The sequence below is a fragment of the Tupaia chinensis genome, unplaced genomic scaffold (assembly GCF_000334495.1).
Source record: "Tupaia chinensis unplaced genomic scaffold, TupChi_1.0 Scaffold000235_1, whole genome shotgun sequence".
Lineage (NCBI taxonomy): Eukaryota > Metazoa > Chordata > Mammalia > Scandentia > Tupaiidae > Tupaia > Tupaia belangeri.
Genome location: NW_006159713.1, coordinates 3,859,812 through 3,882,859, shown reverse-complemented (window position 1 = coordinate 3,882,859; position 23,048 = coordinate 3,859,812). Strand labels below are relative to the sequence as shown.

The 23,048-nt window shown below is 42.4% G+C and overlaps 1 protein-coding gene across 2 annotated transcripts in view; it reads left to right on the top strand.

Moving 5' to 3' along the window:
* The window catches only part of BBS2 (Bardet-Biedl syndrome 2), a 33,872-nt gene extending 16,192 nt beyond the window's left edge, over positions 1-17,680 (top strand). For both annotated transcript variants that reach the window (XM_014587781.2, XM_006148393.3), the window contains 10 exons: positions 2,095-2,230; positions 2,480-2,619; positions 3,999-4,143; positions 4,226-4,397; positions 5,341-5,470; positions 7,774-7,905; positions 8,393-8,530; positions 10,909-11,021; positions 15,818-15,966; positions 17,209-17,680. In XM_014587781.2, coding sequence (XP_014443267.1) covers positions 2,095-2,230; positions 2,480-2,619; positions 3,999-4,143; positions 4,226-4,397; positions 5,341-5,470; positions 7,774-7,905; positions 8,393-8,530; positions 10,909-11,021; positions 15,818-15,966; positions 17,209-17,315 — 1,362 coding nt within the window. In that variant the 3' untranslated portion in view covers positions 17,316-17,680. The remainder of the gene's footprint in view (positions 1-2,094; positions 2,231-2,479; positions 2,620-3,998; positions 4,144-4,225; positions 4,398-5,340; positions 5,471-7,773; positions 7,906-8,392; positions 8,531-10,908; positions 11,022-15,817; positions 15,967-17,208) is intronic.
* The last annotated feature ends 5,368 nt before the right edge of the window (positions 17,681-23,048 follow it).

Genomic DNA, 23,048 nt, shown 5'->3' with positions numbered 1-23,048 from the left:
CTGCTAATTCTTGTCTTTTCTTCTTTGATTTTTTCTTTACTTTTTTTTTTTTTGAGAGGTTTTTCGCTATAGGGCGCGTGCGCTCGCCAGACAGACAGAGAGAGACATAGAGACAGAAAGCGAGTCCCAAAGACTTTACTTCCTAATACCATTACCTTGGGGATTAGGATTTCAACATATAAGTTCTTTTGGAAACATAAACATTCAGACCATAGCAGTGGACCATATTTTGGGGCAATTTAAATGATTATGACTGATTGAAGAATTAGAAAACTATTAATTTAATAGATTATTGAAAGTGGGACCAGCAGTTGGCATAATGGCTATGTTGCTGGACTCCCATGTAGTCGACCACAGTTCGAGTCCCGGACTCAGTGGCTTAAACTCCCACCGGGTGTGTGAGCATGCGTGCCCAAGATCCCAAGAGGAGACTGGAGGAGAAGGGATTGCAGTGTGGCCATCCCCCCAGGGGGTGATTTCTCGCTTTCTGTCTCTCTCTCTGTCTCTGTCTTTCTGGAAAGTGCACGCACCCTATAGCAAAAACCTCTCCCCCCAAAAAAAAGAAATTATTAAAAGTTACCTCTAGGACCAACAGGTAGCATGGTGGTTAAGGTGCTGGATCCTATATAGCTGACTTTGTGGTTCAAGTCCCAGGCCCAGCAGCTTGAAAAACACACTGAGTACATGTGCATGCGTGTCCAGAATCCCAGAGGAGAATGGAGGAGAAGGGATTGAGGCATGGCTATTCCCCCTTGGGGGGTGTTTTCTCACATTATGTTGTGAGAAATCACCTCCCAGGGGGTTGGCCATACTTTAGTCCCTTCTTCTTTTTCCAGGACTCTGGGCGTGCATGCAGACGCACCTGGTGTGAATTTCAAGGCTCCAGGTCTGGGTCTCAAATTGGAGGTTGTCCACATGGAAGTCCAGCATCTTAACCACTATGGCATGTGCTGGCCCCTTATTATGATTATTTTTTAATTTTTTATACAGCACATGCATTCACCCAAGAGAGACAGAGAGAGGTAGAGAGGGAAAGTGGTACAGCAAGCCACAGGTCTGGGATGCAAACTGTGATCAGCCGTGTAGGAGTCCAGCACCTTAATCACCATACCACCTGCTGGCCCTCTCTGAGGGATCTTAATAGTCCTATGTGGAATAAGGAACTCTTGACAGTTTTTTTTTTTCTTTGCTGTAGGTTACATGTGTTTGCCAAAGAGAAACAGAAAGAACAAGAGAGAGAGGGGGGGAAAGTGAGAAATCATCCCCCGAGAGGGGATGGCCATGCTGCCGTTCCTTCTCCTCCTTTCTCCTTTTGTGATTTTAGGCACACATGCACATGCACCTGGTGTGTTTTTCAAGCCTCTGGGTCTGGGACTTGAACCATGCTGTCAGCATGTTGGATCCAGATGCCTTAACCTCTGCACCACCTGCAGGCCCAACAGGATTGTTTTATAAAAGGTTGTATTGCACTGATTTTGCATTTTTCAAATTTTAGATATAAATATGCATTTATATTATATTTGATATAAATTAACATTGTGTACCTCTGTGTGTTTTGTCCTGTTTTTCAGTGCTTTACATGTAGGTCCTTTAGGCTTTGTTAGAGCCCTTTAGGGTATAGACAGTTAGTTACTGTTTTCCCATGTTCTACTTGTTGATAATCAGATGAGAAGGCCAAGTGCAGAATAGTTTGGAAACTTGCCCTGGATTCCAAAGACAGTGCAGTAGTGCTGGAGTCTGAACCTGGACGGTTTGACAGAGCCTGGGGCCTCTTTGTGCAATGCTGTATATGCTGTGCTGTAGGGCCTGCCTCTCAGCAGACTCATTTCTTCAAATGAAACACCGTGCGAAGGCCAGTGTATAAAACCACTTTTATTAGGAACAAGGAAGCCTAGCTGGTTGAGGCTCTCATGGCCCCCCTTGACTCTGGTGGTCATAACTCTCTCCTACAAAATTGCAGGGATTCATGCAGTACTCTTGAAAAACGCTAAACTAAATAACCTTTAAAGCTAATTTTTATTTCTAAGTATTTTTTATTTTTCTGGAAAAATCTGTAACTTGAGAAACACTCTTAAGTTCTTATTTTATTTTTAGGTTGATGCGCGAAGTGACCGAACTGGGGAGGTCATCTTTAAAGACAACTTTTCTTCTGCAGTTGCTGGTGTGGTGGAGGGAGATTACCGGATGGATGGCCACATACAGTTAATCTGCTGCTCAGTGGATGGAGAAAGTAAATTGGGATTTTTTTTTTTTTTAAGGAAAATCCTTGACAGACCAGATTTTCAACTGGATTGGACCAAACTACCGGAAATTCCATTATAAAATATTTGTACTGAGATCTTCTCGTTCTAAAAAATTCCCCTAAGCTAGGGAGATTTAGGATCTTGTTTTTTAAGAATAGGTAACTGATGATCCAGAAGTAGACCTTATTATGCTTGGGATATTCCTCAGTCAGGTGAGGGTTTTTCCTTCTGTCCAGTCCGGGGCTACCTGCCAGGCACTGCAGAGATGAAGGGGAACCTCATGGACACCAGCATAGAACAAGACCTGATCCGAGAGCTGAGTCAGAAAAAGCAGACTCTGTTGCTGGAACTTCGTAACTATGAGGAAAACACCAAGGTAGGCCATATTGGAGGTGTGGGGTTGGGAGGTGGAGGAAGAGGTGAGTCTGAAATGTTGACATTGACCAGGAGGGGTGGCAAAAGCAGAAGAAGAATGGGAGCGGAGGTCTATGTCAGCTAGAGTGTGGGCTCCCTCTTGCCCACTGGTGGAAACACAGATTGCTTCAGCCATTTTGCCAGTATCAGAATTGAGAGGGCACATATCCTCTGATCTAGAAATTTTGTTTCCAGCCAGCTAAACTATGAGAATCATTACAGAAGTGCTTAAAGTTTACTGCAGCACTATTTCCTCCCCCCCCCTTGGTTTTTGCCATAGGGACGTGTGCTCGCTGGAGAGAGACAGAGAGAGAAAGTGAGAAATCACGCACCTGGGGGGATGGTCACACCACCACCCCTTCTTCATTCTCCTCTTGGGGTTTTGGGTATGCGTGAACACATGCCCCATGTGATTTTCAAGCTGCCATGCCCAGTACTATGAACCACCACAGTTGGCCACATGGGAATCCAGCGCCTTAACTGCCACGCCACCTGATGGCCCACCACAGCACTGTTTGTAGCAGTGAAAAGCTGGAAGCAGCTTAAACGTTCACTATGTGCCATGGAACATGAAGCAGCACAGAAGAATGACGTATGTATCCTGGATGGATACAGAGGGGTTTCTGCAGTGTGATTATATGGAAAAAAAAAAAAAAAAGAACAGTATGTGTAGACTTTTATCTTTGTCAAAAACAAATAATATGAAAATTGACAACTAAGAACACCGTGTGCATATGTGTGTGTACACCAGAATGGCTAGAGGATGAACTGGACTGCGGGGCTTGGCTTTGTCCTGTCAGACATTACTGTTTTGAATTTGTTGTCCCAAGAGAATACCTTTTGTTATTTTAAAAGAACAGCAAGGGGCCAGCAGGTGTTATGGTGGTTAAGGTGCTGGACACCCACATGGCTGACCATAGTTCAAGTCCCAGACTTGGTGGCCTGAGAATCACTTCAGGCACGTATATGTGCGCATGCCAAAATCCTATGAGAAGAATGAAAGAGAAGGGATTGCTGCTTGGCCATTCACCTTGAGGGGGTGATTTCTCACTTCCCTCCTCTGGTGAGCTCACTCACCCTATGGCAAAAACCTAAGGAAGAACAAAAGAGACAGGATGGGGTGCAGTGATCGTAACTGTAGAAAGGGCCAAGGTCTTCTCCTACAGGGCCAGATGGTGTGAGGGAGCGCTAACGAGGTGAGTCCTCTGAATTCTAGAGTCACATCAATATAATAAGATGATGGGAAGTCTGTCTTTTGAAGTTGGATATCTATGTTATTTAAAACGGACGTTAGTTCACTGTTCGGGTGATCAAGTTGGAAGCAGGTGGGATGTTTTGCAGGCCGAATTGAGTAGTCCATTGAATGAGACCGATGGGCAGCGGGGAGTAATCCCAGCCAACACCAAGCTCCACACCGCCCTCTCGGTCAGTCTGGGGAACGAGACTCAAGCTGCTCATGCGGAATTGTGCATTTCCACTTCGAATGGTGAGACATTATGCCCAGCTAGCATTTGTACGTGCCCGTGCCATCTTGGAGTAGCCTCTTCTGTTTTCCCTCTTCCCTGCAGATACTATCATCCGAGCAGTACTGATTTTTGCAGAGGGAATCTTTGTAGGTGAAAGCCATGTGGTACACCCCAGCATGCACAACCTCTCCAACTCCATCCGTATCCCGATTACACCTCCCAAAGACGTCCCTGTGGATCTGCACTTAAAAGCCTTTGTGGGCTACAGAAGCAGGTGACCCTTTACAAGTCACAGTTCTTTTCCATATATATTAAGGGAAGGCAAGATGTCAATTTCTCTTATGCCATGGATCCTTTGGGCCAAAGAAGCCATTTAATAGTTCTGCCCACCAGTCTAGAGTGCCCATGACCTTTTATTTACCAAATTTGATCTCTCCAAAAAAGAGTTTTGGAACATGCAAATGCATGTTTAAGGTAGTAATTTTCTGAGACCAGCAGATGGTGTAGTGGTTACATCACTGGACTTCCACACAGTCAACCACAGTTTGAGTCCCAGACATGGTGGCTTGAAAATCATTTCAGGTGCGTGTGCATGCATGCCCAAGATCCCAGGAGGAGAATGGAGGAGAAGGGATTGCGGCATGGCCATCCTCCCTGGGGAGTGATTTCTTGCTTTCTCTCTCTCTCTCTCTCTCTCTCTGTCTCTCCTTGTCTGTCTGGCGAGTGCACACTCCCTATAGCAAAAATTTCTATAAGGAAGGAAGGGAGGGAGGGAGAAAGGAAGGAAATAAAGAAAGAAAGAAAGAAAGGAAGGAGCTACCTTCTGTTTAAAATACATCAAAGTTCAAAAGTTATGCTTAATCCATGTTGCGTCAGTTTATAGTTTTGACCACTTAGACTACAGGGGTTAGGATGCACCTTTGTATTGTGGTTACATATAACCAGAAAACGGCCACATTGTGCAATATAAGAGCCTTTTGTGTTTTCTGTAGGGCATTTTGTGCTTGTGTATATGTAGAATGATGTTATGTCTAAATCCCAAACCCCATTACTGTAGCATTTTAACCTTCAAATGTTTTGGGATCTTTTTCCTTCGGTGAAACTCTTAAAAAAAATCAATTGATGACTTTATCAGTAGTGACTTTATTTTGGGGGCTTTACATTCTGAAATAAGATTTTATACAAAACTATTCTCTCGTTTTGTTGACTGGCCAAAGCACCCAGTTTCACGTATTTGAGCTGACAAGACAGCTTCCCCGATTCTCCATGTATGCACTGACCAGCCCAGACTCCGCCAGTGAGCCACTCAGTTATGTCAACTTCGTCATTGCTGAACGGGCACAGAGGGTGAGTATCTTGCTTTTTCCTTTCGGTACTTAGCACTTTAGGATCCTTTACATGTTAGTATTTGTGGAGAGGAGGAAATTACCGAATATATTATGTGGGAGCCATAAATTCAATGTGAAAGAATTATGTAGGTGGGTGTTGGCTTATAGCCTGTAATAAAGATACTGATAAAATATCTTTATTCATTTTGAAAAATACATTATTTATCTGAACAATCGTGTCAAACAGGAATTCTTTTTTTTTTTTTTTTAAACAGGAATTCTTTTAAATAACCCTTTTTTTTTTGTTACGGTCTCAGCGTGGTTGTCCTGATCTAGTGTTTCTTTCTTTATTTTTTTTTTTTAAAGACTTCATTTTATTTATTTATTTCCACTTGTTATTATTATTTTTAAATTTGATCAGACAGAAACAGACAGAGAGAGAGAAAGGGAAAGTGAGAAAGCAAGCCACACGGGACCGGGACTCAAACCCTAGTCAACCATGTGGGAATCCAGCACCTTTAACCACCACGCCACCTGCCAGCCTCCTGATCTAGTGTTTTAAGAGGAACCTATTATCAAGATGGAGAGAGAATGCAGTTTGGAGCTGGGAACATTTTCTGCTTAAGTTCTGCCTTACTAATTAAATTCTTAGTGATCTTGGGGAATTCCTCTCCATGATCTGAGCCTCTGCTGTCTTTTCATTTTTTTTTTTCTTTTTTTTTATTTTGCTATAGAGCATGTAGACTCTTTGGAAAAAGAGAGTGAGAAATTACCCCCCAGGGGGGATGACCATGCTGCAGTCCCTTCTCCCCTTCTCTCCTCTTGGGATTTTTGGGCGCATATGCACACACACATTTTTTTTTTTAAGAATTATTTATTTAATTTTATTTATTAGTGTTTTTATTTATGAGTATTTTATTTATTAGTATTATTTTTAAAAATTTGCTACAGGGCACGTGCCCTCACCAAAGAGTGACAGAGAGAGAGAAAGCCACCAGGTCCAAGACTGAAACTACAGTTGGCCATGTGGGAGTTTAGCACCTTAACCACCACATGTTGGCCCCATCTAGTGTGGTTTTCAAGCTGATGGGTCTGGGACACAGACTACTCAGTTGGCCATGTGGGATCTAGCCACCTTAACCACCGTGCCACCTGGCTGGCATGAGCCTGTTTTCTAATTTATGGGTGAGGATATTCTTGCCTACCTCACTGGGTGACCCTGAGGATTACATGGTTGGTGTGACGGCACTTCCTGAAGTTTAAAGAACTGGCTGGGATTCAGAATTCTGGGTGAGGCTTTTTAATTACGTAGATTTGCAGGCCTCTTACCCGGCCTGTGGAAGCAGAAACTCTGTAGGTGGGCCCTTCCTAAAGACTTCATAGGTGGTTCTTATGTGGAACCTGTGTTGCAAACCACTGTGAAATATTACTGTTATTATTCATGTTAAAACTTACTGGCAGATGTTTATTTCCCTGTAGTGGGCATGCATGTAGACTTCATTTAAAAGTGTTTTCAGAATAGGTTGGAATAGGACCAGCCCTGTAGTCTGCTGGCTAAGGAGTGGGATACCACGTGGTTAACCGTGGTTCAAATATTGGACCTGGTAGCTTGAAAAACATGCTGGGTGCATGTACATAACATGCCTAAAATCCAGAATGGAGAAAAGGAGAAGGAATGCAGCTTGACTGTATCATTTAGGGGTGTTTTCTTCTTTTTCTTTCTTCCTGGCTAGTGCACATACCCTGGCAAACACTGGCAATTAAAAAAAAAAAGTTTGGGGCCAGCAGGTGGCATACTGGTTAAGGTGCTGAACTCCCATGTGGCTGAACACAGTTCAAATTGATCTGGCAGCTTTCTTTCTCATTTCCTCTTTCTTTCTCTCTGTCTCTCTCTGAGTAAATGGGCCCTATAGCAAATTAAGAAATAATAATAATAAAATAAATAATTGTTTTTTTAAAAAAAGGAGATCGGACTAGTTTCAAACAGACCATATTGTTCAGGATACACCCCCAGAAGGGCCAGAATTAGCATCATACCTGAATCGTTTATTCATGACTGTATACGAACAACTAAGTAAGAAATGCGGTAAAATATTCCTGCTATGGGGCCAGACATAATTATTAAGGTTACTTGGGAAAGTATATGAGGGGGAAAAAAGAGCGTGATTAGTGTTTTCTTGGTAAGGGGTAAAGTATAATTCTTCTTTTTTAACTAAGCAGTAAAATGAAAAAGGAGGAGAATCTATCTTTCAAGAGTAGCTGTACTTTACAAATCAAAGTGCCTTTTTCATTTCTATACATTCTGTTCTTTTCGTTCTTAAGGTTGTTATATGGCTCAACCAGAACTTTCTGTTACCAGAAGACACTAACATTCAGAATGCTCCATTTCAAGTGTGTTTCACATCCTTACGGAATGGGGGCCGGCTGTATATAAAAATCAGATCCAGTGGAGAGGTAATGTTTAATGTCATGGGATACAGATTTCTCATGTGGCGTTTACCAGCCAGTGCGAAGAGAGCTGGCTGGCACTGGTGTCAAGGTCATGAGAGTATACGTACCAGCTCGGTCTGTTGGTCAGGCTATTAGTCTTACCGTCTTGGACACTGGGGTATGATGTAGAACAGTGGGTTTTCGTCTCCCTTCCTCTTTTCCTTCACTCCTTCCTTTATGATTTGGGAAGAATTGGGAATATAGAAGCGAACGAAAACATTTCATTGATGCATTTGTTATTTCGTTTACAAGGCTAGAGGGCTGGCCTTGCAGTCAGCTGCTGGAAGTACTGAATGTGGTTTGGAATTTCGTTGCGGGCTAAACCTTATCCTAATTCACCATAACATACCACCATGCGGTCAACAATTATGTCGAATATGGGAAGTTGTCCTGTTTCAGCTGTTTGTTTAGTAGCTGAGGATGCCAAACTCGTCTGATTTTTCCTGGATAGATCACTGTAAATACTGATGATATCGACTTGGCTGGGGATATCATCCAGTCGATGGCGTCATTTTTTTCTATTGAAGACCTTCAAGTAGAAGCGGATTTTCCTGTCTACTTTGAGGAATTACGAAAGGTGTTGGTTAAGGTAAGAACATTTAGTGGATACACTTGTGAGAAAATGTGGTAGCTTGAAACACTTCTCTAAAGGGATTATTGAAGGATCAGCAGGTGGTGTGGTGGTTGAGGTGCTGGACTCTCATGTGGCCGACCACAGTTGGAGGCTCAGACCTGGTGGCTTGCTTTCTCACTTTCCCTTTCTCTCTTCTCTCTCTCTCTGTCTCTCTCAGGTCAAATTAAAAAAAAAAGATGAATAAAATTAAATAAAATAATATTTATTTTTTTAAAAAAGGATATTAATGAGGGGACCAGCAGGTGGTGTTGTGGCTAAGGCACTGGACTCCCACATGGCTGATTGTAGTTCGAGTCACAATGGATTTTCATGGCCAATATTCCAGGAGGAGAATGGAGGAGAAAGGATTGTGGCATGGCCATCCCCCTGGGAGTGATTTCTCACTTTTCCTCTATTTCTCTCTGTCTCACTCCTCTCTGACAAGCGCACATGTCCTGTGGCAAAAACCTTAACAAAAAAAAGAGATTAGTGAGACCATGAAGGGCTTGTTCTAGTCCATTTTGTTGGAGATAACACAAAGTACCTGAAATTGGGTGATTTATAAAAATAGAGGTTTGAGGGACCAGCATTTGGTGTATATTCCTGGACTCCCATGTAGTCCACTGTGGTTCGAGTCGCAGACCCAGTGGCTTAAACTCAGGTCGAACGCGTGTGTGTGCGTGCCCAAGATCCCAAGAGGAGAATGCAGGAGAAAGGATTGAGGCATGGCCATCCCCCCCCCGGGGGGGGGTGATTTCTCACTTTCTGTCTCTCTGTCTCTGTCTTTCTGGCAAGTTCACTTGCCCTATAGCAAAAACGTCTCCAAAAAAAATAGAGGTTTGGCCATCCAAAGTCTAGTTCTGGTGAGAGCTTCCCTGTTGATGGGGTCCCAAGGTCATATAGGGAGGGGATCACATCATAAGAGAAAGGGGCACACATCTGTCGCCATGTGTGTGCCTGGTCTCATTCCTTCTCTTTACAAGCTCAACAGCAGTCAGTCACCCAGGCCTCACCTTGATCAATCATTCCTAAAGGCTCTACCTTTCAACACATTTCTCCTTAAATCCTTCACAACCTAATTTTATCTTTAAAGGAATTATTTATTTAATTTTATTTATTATTATTATTTAATTTGATGAGAGAGAGAGAGAGAGGGAAAGCGAGAAAGCAAGCTGCCAGGTCTAGGACTGAAACTGTGGTTGGTCATGTAGGAGTCCAGTCCCCCAACCTCCATGCCACCTGCCAGCCCCTCAACGAAATCTTAACACATGAATTTGGGGAGGGTACAAACCATAGCAATATGTATATGGTAATCATGTCCTTAAAAATTTTTGTAAAATATTGAAATAGTATTGGAGTGTTTACTAGTTAACAGATTTGGTAGAATGTGAAACTGTGAGGCTGACCCACATGGGAGGGTTCCAAGTTCACATCCCAGAGACTTCTGAGTATGCCAGGCATGCATGTGCCCATGATCCAGGACCGGCTATAACAGGAAGTAGATTGTGGCAGCATCTGGATCCTGCTGGGGCTGCTGTCTTTCGTCCTGCTCATGGAATAAACTTGAAAAAAATGTGAGCAATTGCCTTTCAACCACCCTACCTTCTTGGTTCAGTTGAGGAGGATATTTTATTTTATTTTTAATTGCTGTAGGGCATGTACATTCACCAAAGGGAGACAGAGAGACAGAAAGAGAAAAGAAGGGAGAAAGCACCCGCCATGGGGTATGGCCATTCTACAGCCCTTTTTACGCCATTTCTCTATTCTGTCAGAATGTGGGGCGTGCATACACACATGCCCAGTGTGCTTTTCAAGTCCTAGAGTCTGGATTTGAACTGTTGTCAGCCATGTGAGATCCAGTTCCCTTAACCTGTAGGCTGTGGGGCTGGCCCTAGGGGCTACTTAAAAAAAAAAAAAAATGTTCATGAGAACATTTTCTTTTGCTAGCTCTTAATCTTATCTTTTGTCTCTATTTTGGTCTCTGGTTTAAAACTTAGTCAAAACTAAATTTGGAGTTTGGATTTCAGGAAAATAAAATAAAGAAGACCATGATTAGTCCCTGAGTATAAATCCCTACCACAAATTCCTAAACGTTGACTGTGTGTGTTGCTAGGGCTCCTGATGCCAGGACACAGAAAGGCTTTGCACAGAGTGTTCTCCTGGGTAGTGGGGGCAGCACAGACTCCTTATTGTAGTTGAGGAGGAGGTGAAATACCAGGAGGTAGCTAAGTGGATATTAGTGAACAGGGGGAAGAAAAGAGCCTCTGTACGAGGTAAGTACTGTCTTCTCAATATTTCTAGCATTCAGGAATTTTCTGAGGCCTTTTTAATTCCTGAATGTCCACGGTCTCCAGGTGGATGAATACCATTCAGTGCATCAGAAGCTCAGTGCCGACATGGCTGATAATTCTAATGTGATCCGCAGTTTGCTGGTCCGGGCCGAGGATGCTCGCCTGATGAGGGACATGTGAGTATTTACTGTGGCTGGGACAGATGCCACGTGGAATAGCAACTCTCAGGTGCCACTAGTAAGTGTGTAAATGTGTATGATAACTTGCAAAATAACTTGGTATTAGCACTACTGGAAAAATAAGGGGACTTCAAAAAGTTTGTGGAAAAAAAGAATAGTGCAAACATTTTTGAAATCCGTGCATAGTTTTTTCATAACACACATTTTCAGTAAATTTTTTCAAGACCTTATATGTGTATTCTATGACCTAGCAATTCTGTTCCTGGCTTATAGCTTAGGGAAACTTACACATATGTAAACCAGGATATTTGTGAAAGAATATTCATAAAGGCATTGTTTATAAGAAGCCCATGTGGAAACAGTCCAAATGAGCATCAGCAGTAAATGGATAAATTCAGTTTATTCATGCAGTGGAGTGGCACACAGAGGTGAGAGTGCAACCACATTGTATTTGTCTTTCTGTGAGTGGCTTATTTCACGTAACATAACATCCTCAAGGTTTATTCAGGTTACCACAAATTGCAGAACTTCCTTCCTTTTTTAGAGCTGAATACTATTCCATGGTTTGTATATATTAAATATTTTTTATTTTTAAAATTTTTTTTTTGAGAGATTTTCACTGTAGGGTGCGTGCGCTCCCCAGACAGACAGAGAGAGACATAGAGACAGAAAGCGAGAAATCACCCCCCAGGGGGGATGGTCACGCCGCAATTCCTTCTCCTCCATTCTCCTCTCGGGATCTTGGGCACGCACGCACACGCGCCCGGCGTGAGTTTTAAGCCACCGGGTCCGGGACACGAACCGCGGTCGACTACGTGAGAGTCCAGCGACATAGCCATTACGCTAACTGCTGGTTCCCCAAATATTTTAAAAATTTGTGTGTTGATAGACATCTAGGCTAATTCCCACCTTTCGATTATTGTGAATAATTCAATGAACACACAGTTTTAACATCTCTTCAAAATTCTGATTTCTATTCTTGTGGATAAATACCCAGAAATGAAATTGCTGGATTGTGTAGTAATTCTATTTTTTTGTTTTTTTATATAGGGCGTGTGCACTTGCCAGAAAGACAGAGACAGACAGAAAGCCAAAAATCATCCCCCAGGGAGGATGGCCACGCCGCAATCCCTTCTCCTCCATTCTCCTCTTGGGATCCTGGGCACGCACATGCACCCGGTGTGAGCTTAAGCCACTGGGTCCGGGACTCGAACCGTGGTTGACTACGTGGGAGTCCAGCCACATAGCCATTACGCTAACTGCTGGTCCCTGGTAGTTCTATTTTTCATTTTTGAGGAACTCCTGTACTATTTTCTATAGTGACATGAGAGGTTGCAAAAGGGAGAGGGGACAGGAGAGAGAGAGAGAAAGTACTTGGTGGTAGGCACTGGCCATGCTACAACCCTTTTTCCTCGGTTCCCCATCCTGTCACCTGTCAGTATCCTGGACACGCCTGTAGGTGCTGAGTGTTTTTTTTTTTTTTTTTTTTAGAGATTTTCACTGTAGGGCGCGTGCGCTCGCCAGACAGACAGAGAGAGACATAGAGACAGAAATCACCCCCCAGGGGGGATGGTCACGCCGCAACCCCTTCTCCTCCATTCTCCTCTCGGGATCTTGGGCACGCACGCACACGCGCCTGGCATGTTTTAAGCCACCAGGTCCGGGACACGAACCACGGTCGACTACATGGGAGTCCAGCGACATAGCCATTATGCTAACTGCTGGTTCCCGGTGCTGAGTGTTTTTCAAGTTGGTAGGGCTGGGACTTAAACCCTGGTTGGCCATGTGGCATCTGGTTTCCTCTGTGCAGCTCCTAACTGGTGCAGAGTGGAGCCAGCCTGCAAGTTTTGTTTGTTTGTTTGTTTTAGTTCATCATTTGTCTTTTCCCTTTTCTTAGCATTTTTTTAAAAATTGGTTTTCTTTTGGTTTTGTGATGTAAAAGCCTTTTAAAAATTCATTTGGTAAAATTGATCAAGCATTTATTTAATCTTCTACATTTTGAGTTATAGTTAGAAAAATTTTCTTTACTACCAGGTTTTAGAGTATGTTTTTACACTTAAGTCTCTGTTCTAGTTGGAGTTTATCCTGATATTTAATATATTTAATTAATTCAGAGCTGACCCTGTAGCCTAGTAGTTAAGGGAGTGGTTAATGGGAGTCTCCCATTTGGGTGACTGTGGTTCAAATGCTAGCCCTGGAAGCTTGAAAAACACTCTGGGCATGTGTGCATATGCGTCATGTAGTTATGAAACCTTTCTTATTAAATTTAAGCCTGAGTATTTCCTATTTTTTTTTAATTGTAAAATATCTTCCAAATATCTCCTATAATTATGGTTTTGTTTGCAATATGAACACAATTGACTGTTTTATTTTAAAGTTTTATTTTTTAATTGCCAGAGCATGAATGCTCATCAGAGAGAGACAGACAAAGAGAGACAAAGAGAAAGGGAGAAAGCATCCCCCATTGGAGTGTGGTCACACCGCAGTCCCTCTTCCTTCATCTCTCCATCCTGTTGGGATTTGGGGCCTGCACGCACATGCACCTGTCTTCACCGCCCCTCCCCCTCAGTCTCTGGAGCTGGGCTTCTAATGATGGTTGCCCATGTGGGCTCTGCCTCCCTTAAACATTAGGCTACCGGGCCAGCCTGAACATTAATTTTTTTTTTTTTTTAATTTGCTACAAGGCATGTGTGCTCGCCAGCAAGAGAGAGAGAAAGGAAGCAAGAAAGCACTCCCCAGGGGGGATGGCCACACTGCAATCCCTTTTCCTCCATTCTCTCAGGATTTTGGGCATGCAGGCACATACTCTCAGCGTATTTCTCAAGTCTCCAGGTCTGAGACTCTTAACTGCGCTGTTGGCTCTGTGGGATCTAGCCACTTTCACCACCAAGCCACCAGATGGCCCTGAACACCATTAATTTTAATGTTGATTTTATATGTTACTTTACTAAATTATCTTACCGTTTTCAAGATGTATACTGTTATCAGTTATGAATATTTACTCTTTCTGGCAGCTGTCTCTATGACCTATAGTTTATTTTTTCTAACTTTAAGTCACAAAGATGTTGGCTTTCGGCCTTTGACTGTGGAAACACATCAAATTCCTAAAAGGGGAAAATGATTACCAACCTCTAAATTCTTTCTTTCCTGAATTATTTTCATATATGTTTCAGAGGTGCTAAGATGTATATATTTGGTTTTGGGACCAGCAGTTAGTGTAATGGCTATGCCGCTGGACTCCCACGTAGTGGACCGCGGTTTGAGTCCCAGACCCGGTGGCTTAAAACTCACGCCGGGCACGTGTGCGTGTGTGCCCAAGATCCTGAGAGGAGAATGGAGAAGGGATTGCGGCATGACCATCCCCCCTGGGGGGTGATTTCTCGCTTTCTGTCTCTATGTCTCTGTCTGGCGAGCGCACGCGCCCTATAGCAAAAACCTCTCCAAAAAAAAAAAAAAACCTTCAAAAAAAATGTATATATTTGGTTTTATTTTTTAAAGTCAAGTTAGTTGATAACTTACATGTGCATAAAATTGACCTTTTCCTAGGCTTATAGTTCAATAAATTTTGAGAAGCTTGTACAATCATGTTGCTCCTGCCACAATCACAATATAGACTATCTCATTGTGCCTCATTGTATCATTGTGTCACCCAGACTCCAGCCCCAGCCACTCTGATCTTGTTTCTCTCCCTGTTGTCTCTTACTTTTTTTTTTGGAGAGGTTTTTGTTATAGGGCACATACACTCGTCAGAGAGAGACATTGAGACAGAAAGTGAGAAATCACCTCCCGGGGGGATAGCCACGCCACAATCCCTTCTCTTCTTTTCTCCTCTTGGGATCTTGGGCACGCATGTACATGCACCCGGCGTGAGTTTAAGCCACCAGGTCAGGGACTCGAACCGCGGTTGACTACATGGGAGTCCAGTGACATAGCCATTACGCTAAGTGCTGGTCCCATTATCTCTTACTTTTTCTAAAATATCTTATAAATGGAATCAGACAATAGACAGGAAGTCCGTCTTCTTTTGCTTAGCACTAAGCCTTTAAGAGTTGTCCATGGTGTCGTGTTTATCAGTAGTTTGTTCCTTCTTTTTATTGCTGAATATTCCATTGTATTGATATACAATAATTCGTTTATCCTGAAACTGATGGACATCTGGGTTGTCTCCAAACCTCGGTGAGAATAAATAAAGCTGGTACAAACGTCTGCATATAGATGTTTTATGTAGATGTTTCCATTTCTCTTGGGTAAATAAATACCTTATAAGGGGCTTGTTGGGTTGTATAATAAGTGTATATTTAACTTCATAAGCAAGAGCCAAATCATTTCCCACAGTAGAAGTACATTTTATATTCCTATAGCAATGTCTAAGAGGAGTTTTAGTTGTTACTTTCAGTTTTTTAAAAACGTTTTAGTCATTTTCATTGCTGTGTAGTAATATCTCAAAATGAGTAATATTTTAACGTATGCCTTTGCTTTTAAAACCTTGTAAAATAAGGAGCTGTTGTGTAAAGGTACTGTGTTAAAGGTTACTTCTGTGTAACTATTCATCTGCACTTGGACGATGGCCTATCATCTTGTCCTTCCCCCTGCTCCACGGTACAGTGGGCCCAACAGTTCATAAGTTCCTAAATCAAAACAACCCGTGGAGCAGTAACCAAGGAAGGTCCCTCATTTTCCATTCATTTGGAAGAAAAAGAACATTTTGACCCAAACGTCAGTGTTTTCAAAGCAGACATTAGCAGTTACCTTGTTTTAATGAAGCTAAAGATGGTGTCTTCTAATTTACACAGGAAAACAATGAAGAATCGCTACATGGAACTATATGACCTTAATAAAGACCTGCTAAATGAATATAAAATTCGCTGTAATAATCACACAGAGCTACTGGGAAATCTCAAAGCGGTAAATCAAGCCATTCAAAGAGCAGGTCGTCTGCGTGGTAAGTCCCCTTTCACACTGTTGTAATTTGGGGGTAAAAACATGGAAGATGCTGGTAGCGTTCAATAATTCATATTGGAGTTGAAAGCGTACTTTTAACATTCCAAAGGTGGCACCAGTCACTTGAGTTTCAGTCAGTCAGCTTATTGTTTGGCTTTAATCAGCCTCCAGACTTCAAAGAGGAAGAAAACCTTCAACTTTTTTTCTTAGATCTTGCTGTATTCTCAAAAAAAAACCAAACACACACACACACACACAAAATCATAGCCTTCTCTTCCCAAAAGAGAAGTATAGCCTTAAAAGCGCCTCAGATGAGCAGACTAGAAGTGAATGAGTTAAGGTTCTAGCTTAAAAGCTGAGCAGAATGAGAGTCAGCAGGTGGCGTAGTGGTTAAGGCACTGGACTCCTACATGGCTGACCACGATTCAAGTCCTAGACCTGGTGGCTTGAAAATCATGTTGGGCATGTGTGGATGTGCATGCCCCAAATCCCAGGAGAATGGAGAAGGATTGTGGCATGGCAGTCCCCCCTGGGGGGTAAGTTCTCATTTGCCCTCTCACTGTCTCTCTCTTACCTCTCTCTGGGAAAAATCCTTTAAAAAAATTTAGAAGAACAATAGGATAAACCAAAGGAAGCAGAAATATGGTCGGAGATATACACCTGTATTCTGCTGCTTTGGATCTATGCTTTGACCTCTTTAGAAATAAATCTTGGCTGGACCAGCAGATAGCCTAATGATCACTTTGCTGGACTCCCACATAGTCGAAGTGGTTCTAGTCCTGGACCTGGTGGCTTAAAACTCATGCTGGGCACATGTGCGTGCATGCCCAGAATCCTGAGAGGTGACTGGAGGAAAAGGGATTGCGGTGTGGCTATCCTCTCGGGGGTGGTGGTGGTGTCATTTCTTGCTTTCCGTCTTTCTCTGTCTCTCCGATGAGTGCATATGCCTTATAGCCAAAAATCTCTCTCTAAAAAAATAAAAATAAATCTTGGCTAGGTAGTTATGAACTTTGATCTTTTGTAAAACCAACCTTTGGTCCCTATGTTTGAGATGGTCTCTAAGTTTGTTTAGCAATACATTCCCTCACTAACTGCTCTGTTTTAGAGAGAGACAAGATAAACTTGTAAATACAACTCTTTTCTAACTTGGTTTCAATGTTGTGTTAAAACTGGCCTCCAATTTCTGATTTCACTTTCAGTAATCTCTTGGTTCATACCAAACTCTATGTTTCTTTTCATACAGTTGGAAAACCAAAGAACCAGGTGATCAGTGCTTGTCGAGATGCAATTCGAAGCAACAACATCAACACGCTGTTCAGAATCATGAGGGTGGGGACTGCTTCTTCATAGATGAGGAAAGTAGGTAGCGAAATTCTTAGCTGGGGCTTCCTTAAATATCTAGCCAAGTTTGCTTTGGATATGTCCCTGGTAGACCCAGGATACTAAGAATGAAACCAACCTCAGTGAGTTGTACAGGCGAAAGGCAAATCATTACAGTTGAAAAATATGCTCACTTTCCACTTGTAAATCAGTAGTAATGTTGCTGAATAATATGAAGTTTGTGTGGAAGTAGGTGAATGCTTTTGAGATACTAGGGCTTCAGAGTTGAATTTTTGTTTATGTATAAATACATATTTTTCCCCTTCAAATTGTAATGGAATTTGTAATTTTCAAATAGATTATTTACTTTCTCATTAAAATGTAAAAGTGTTGAACTTTGTGTGATTGATTATAAAATCTTCATATCAGAAACATATAAACCATTTATATTTTCTGGAGAAAAACAAAAAGGTGGTATTCAGTTTGTGTGCCTTCTTTCTAATCACTGAAAGCAGAGTATAACAACAAATTTATGTTAAAAAAGTCAGTGTCAGGGACCAGCAGGTGGCGTGGTGGTTAAGACGCTGGACACTTGCACATGGCTAACCACGGTTCGAGTCCTGGACCTGGTGGCTTGCTTTCTCACATTCTCTTTCTCTCTGTCTCTCTCTGGTCAAATTAAAATAAATGAATGAATAAATAAAAGTAAACGATTATTAAAAAAGAAAGTCAGTGTAGGGTTAGCCATCAGTTAGGATAATGTTAGCTGCTGTAACAAATAGATCTCAAGATTCATCATGACTAGGACTGGCAGGTGGTGCAGAGTTTAAGGTGCTGGATCCCACAGGGCTGATTCTGCAGTTTGAGTCTCAACACAGTAGCTTGAAAAATACACCATGCATGCACATGTACCCCAAATCCTGAGAGAATGAAGGAAGAGAGGATTGTGGCATGGCCGTGCCTCCTAAGGGTGATTTCTCACTTTCCCTCTATGTTTCCGGTGAGCACATGAGCCCTATAGCAAACTAAAAAAGTAAATAATTCATCATGACTCATTTTTAAATTTATTACGTAAGGATTTCTCCACAGTTATTCAGGAACCCAGGTTCTTTTAATTATGTAGCCCTGACATCCCCTAATCCAGCCTTGCCCAGCCTGAGTTCACTAAAGAAATACACTCAGGGGGCCAGACAGTGGGGGTAGTAGTAAGGCAACACTGTGAGGCTGACCCACATGGTGGGGGTTCCAGGTTCTTATACAAAAACTTCCCTGAACACACTGGGTATATGCCTGTGATCAGGCAGGTGCAGGTGGTGGTGGTGGTGGTCGTGGTGGTGGTGGAATAGGTGGAATAGAAATGAATAAACTTTAAAGAAAAAAAGAAAAGAAATAAGCCTAAGGAAAATAATGACAAGGAATGTGCCTTATAATATCCTTGTTTGCATTTTCAACCCACAAGCTCAAGAAATATCCATTTACTGGGACCAGCAGTTAGCGTAATGGCTATGTTGCTGGACTCCCACGTAGTCAACTGTGGTTCACGTCCCAGACCTGGTGGCTTAAAACTCACACGGGCACGTGTGGGTGAGTGCTCAAGATCCCAATAGGAGAATGGAGGAGAAGGGATTGTGGTGTGGCCATCCCCCCTGGGAGGTGATTTCTCACTTTCTGTCTCTCTGTCTGTCTGTCTGGCAAGCACATGCGCCCTATAGCAAAAACCTCTCAAAAAATAAATAAATAAATAAATAAATAAATTCCCATATATCCATATATACTATATTGTTTTCATTAATACCTGAAGTAGTACAGTATGATTCTATCTCCTTCAAAGATGAGAAAACTGAGGTGCAGGGATTAGTCTCAGAGTTAGTGGCAAAACTCAATTCCTATTATTGAGGTTTTTTTTTTTAAATTAATGAGTTAATTTATCTTCTGAAACTTTTAAAAATTAATTTACATTCATTCCCTATGCATTGTCAAAGCATACAAAATGTGATTTCCCATCCAGAATATACTGCATAGTGGCTTAATCATGCATGTTATCATCAATAATTTTCCATTTCTAGTTTCATATAGATATATAGAGATATATACACACACACACACACACACACATTTTACCCATACAAAACCTGAAAGAATTTACGAGCATGAGACCAGATCTCCAAGAAGTTTTCAAGGGAGTGCTAAACGAGGAAAATTAAATATAGGATATAGACACAAAGAAATAAGAGTTCAAAAACTAAGAAAATGGGGACCAGCAGTTAGCATAATGGCTATGTTGCTAACTCCCATGTAGTCGACCACAGTTCAAGTCCTGGACCCGGTGACTTACACTCATGCTGGGCACATGTGCGTGCGTGCCCAAGATCCCGAGAGGGGAATGGAGAAGGGATTGCGGTGTGGGCATCCCCCCCCGGGGGGGGGGGTTTCTCACTTTCTATCTCTCTGTCTCTGTCTGTCTTTCTGGTGAGTACACACGCCCTATAACAAAAACCTCTAAAAACACTAAGAAAATGGCCAACTTAATCATAGGGACAAGTCTGGAGTTGAATATTATATACCAGAATTTAATCAGGAAGATTGAACTGCAACAGAAGATAAATTAAGTACATGAGACTGAACTGGTGAAATAGCATTTTATGACTTTTGACTAAAACATTGCTGACTTTCTTCTAGGGTTTGTTTTCCAAATTTTAAGGATTTTTGTCCTGTCTTAAGCTGTTGATAGGTTTGTGTACCTACTATTTGAACAGAATCCTAACCTCTTTCCTGGCTTTAAGTTTTAAGCAAAGTTCCTTAGCATTTCTTTGATTTATTAAAGTTAAAACTGCTTTTCTTGAGTTTTTCTTTTTACTCATGGTTTCATTTACACTGCATGAAATTAAAATATGTAGCTCATGCTACTTTCAAAGTGCATGGGCTCATTCATTTTTAGGGAACCCAATGCACTGATCTCACGAAAGGTGGTTCTGTTGTTCTTCAGCCTGAAAGAATATCCTACTTAAACCTCAAAATATTTGGGGCAAAGTTCGAAAGGATCAACTGCAGTAAGGCATCTGTGGGAAATCCTGATTTACAGGTTACAGATAGATTACTTTCAGGTTAATTTGACCCTCTTGATGTAATATCTGTTTCACACATGAGGCCTCTGCACTCAGGAAGCCAGAATGTCCCGTATAGTCCCACAGCTGAGTGACAAGGTGTTTTGCAATCATGTAGCCATGGTCCTTTGTGCTACTCCAAACTTCCCAAGCAAGTAAAGACTGGATGAAATAGGGGCTGGCAGGTGGGGTAGTATTAAGGCATTGGACTCACACATGGCTGGCTGTGGTTCGAGTCCCAGACCCAGTGGCTTGAAACTCACACCAGGTACATGTGCACCTGTGCCTAAAATCCTGAGAGGAGAAATGGAGCAGAAGGGATTGTGACGTGGCCATCCCTCTCCCACCTTGGTGTGTGGGGGGTGAATTCTCACTTTCTGTCTGTCTGTGTCTGATGAACACATATGCCCTATACCAAAAATCTCTCTCTCAAGAAAAAAAAAAAAAAGTAAAAAGATGGGATGAGATGAAAGTGTTCCCAGAACATTGAACTACCTTTTTGTCCCGTCTCTTAGAAGTCACCATCTCTCCAACACAGGGATGAGAAACAGTTCAGACATTGAGAGATGAGTTTATTAGTTACTCGTCAATTTCACTGCCATATTTTCCTAGCTGGTATTCAAGTACTTCCAGAAACTACGGCTAAGCTCCATTTTGTGGCTGAATTGCATTGAAGCTTTCAGTGAACACTGTGCCTTCATTTGAAAACTGATTTTGATGATTCTGGCATCTGGGAGAAAGCTTTTAAGTCATTTTTTGAGCTTCCCCTTTAACCACTGCACACATTCAGGCACACAGTATCTTAAACATAGTAGACCCTTTTTATTCTCACATGTCTATCCACGTCAGGGCTCAGTCCAAATGCTCTCTTCCCAGGAGAACTTTCCCCTCCTATGTCTATCCCCTAGCCCTTACTACACTCAGTGTTTAGAGAAATCATAATCCCCTACTAAGTGAGAACATGGTATGCAACTTAATCAGCTTCATCCTCGCCGCGGTGCTGAGCCAACGCCTTGAGCTGAGAAAGGCATCGGCTGCACTCCCTAGGTTCCTGTCCCCAGTAAGCCTGTCAGCGGCTTCAGAAATCAAAGAAGTAGGAACTTTACAATTACAGTATTATGCAACCCTCCATGTGCTTTACAAAAGTGATTTGCAACATTGTTATTAATGTTTCCAGTTTTATAATTAGCAGTTACTAATCTGCCATTAGAGAGTCCTGTGATCACAGAACTAAATTATCTCCAGTTTCACTTTGAAACTGAAGTACAATAAGACACCCATTGCAGCCTGGTGTTTTTTTCCTTTTGCCTCTTTGCCATCTGGAACCGCCCACACTATATTCTCTAGCTCATCTTCTCATTGGTGTGATACAAAACCCTGCTTTTCCTAAAAGTGATACCACGTGGACAGTTTCCAGTTGCTTTTCATTCCGCCCAGCGCCCCCCGCCCTGAGATATTTTTCTGCTGTAGGAATTGTGTGCTCACCAGAAAGAGTGAGAGAGAGAGAGAAAGCGAGAAAATCACCCCCTGGGGGGATGGCCATGCTGCAATTCCTTCTTCACTGTTCTCTTAGGATTTTGAGCACACAGACACATGTATCCAGTGTGAGTTTCAAGCTGCTGTGTCTGGGACTCGAATCACAGTCGTTCACATGGGAGTCCGGCATCATAACCACCATGCCACCTGCTGGCTTCAGCTTTTTACTTTTCTATGTGGACTGATCTTGCACCAGAGAAGGAATCAGCTGTTTTTGTAGGAATGTTCAGTTCTGGGAAGGCGAGAGAGACTTTCCTCTAGTGTCACTTCACTGGATCTTCTCTAGCAAGGACCTTTGGAACAGGGCGTGTCCTCACTGAGGCTTAGTAGTGGTAACTAGATGGAAAATGTGTACTGTAAAAAAATCACACACGGGAGGGACCAGCAGTTAGCGTAATGGCTCTGTTGCTGGACTCCCATGTAGTCAATCGCGGTTTGCGTCCCCGACCCGGTGGCTTAAACTCACACCGGGCGCATGTGTGCCCAAGATCCCGAGAGGAGAATGGAGAAGGGATTGCTGCGTGGCCATCCCCCCTGGGGGTGATTTCTCGCTTTCTATCTCTCTCTCTGTCTGGCGAGCGCATGCACCCTATAGCAAAAAAAAAAAAAAAAAAATTGCACACAGATTTCAAAAGATTTTTGCACCACAACAAACTTGCTTTTTTTCTAAACGTTTTTGCTTGTAGGGTACATGTGCTCGCCTGATGGGGAAAGAGAGAGACAGTGGGGGAAAGTGAGAAATCACCCCCTGGGGGGATGGCCATACCAAAATTCCTTGTCCATTATCGTTGGGATTTTGGGCATGCACGCATACATGCCTGGAATGATTTTCAAACTGCCAGGTCCAGCACTCATACTCTTAACTCCATTTTTCTATGAATTTGTGAAATATTCTCGTATAATGATATTGAAGAGATACTGCAGCCAAAAACTTCTTATTGAAGAGATGCTGGTCTAGGAGAGAGAGCCTAAGCTTCAGATTTTTCTTTTGGTATTCTATGGGGAAGAAGCCAACACAGTCAATGGAGTTTGAAAGGTAAGCTTGGAGCAATAAATAAGCCAGGTTTAAAATCCAACAGCCTATTTCTCTTGGGCTTCATTTTCCACATCTGTCAAATTAGGG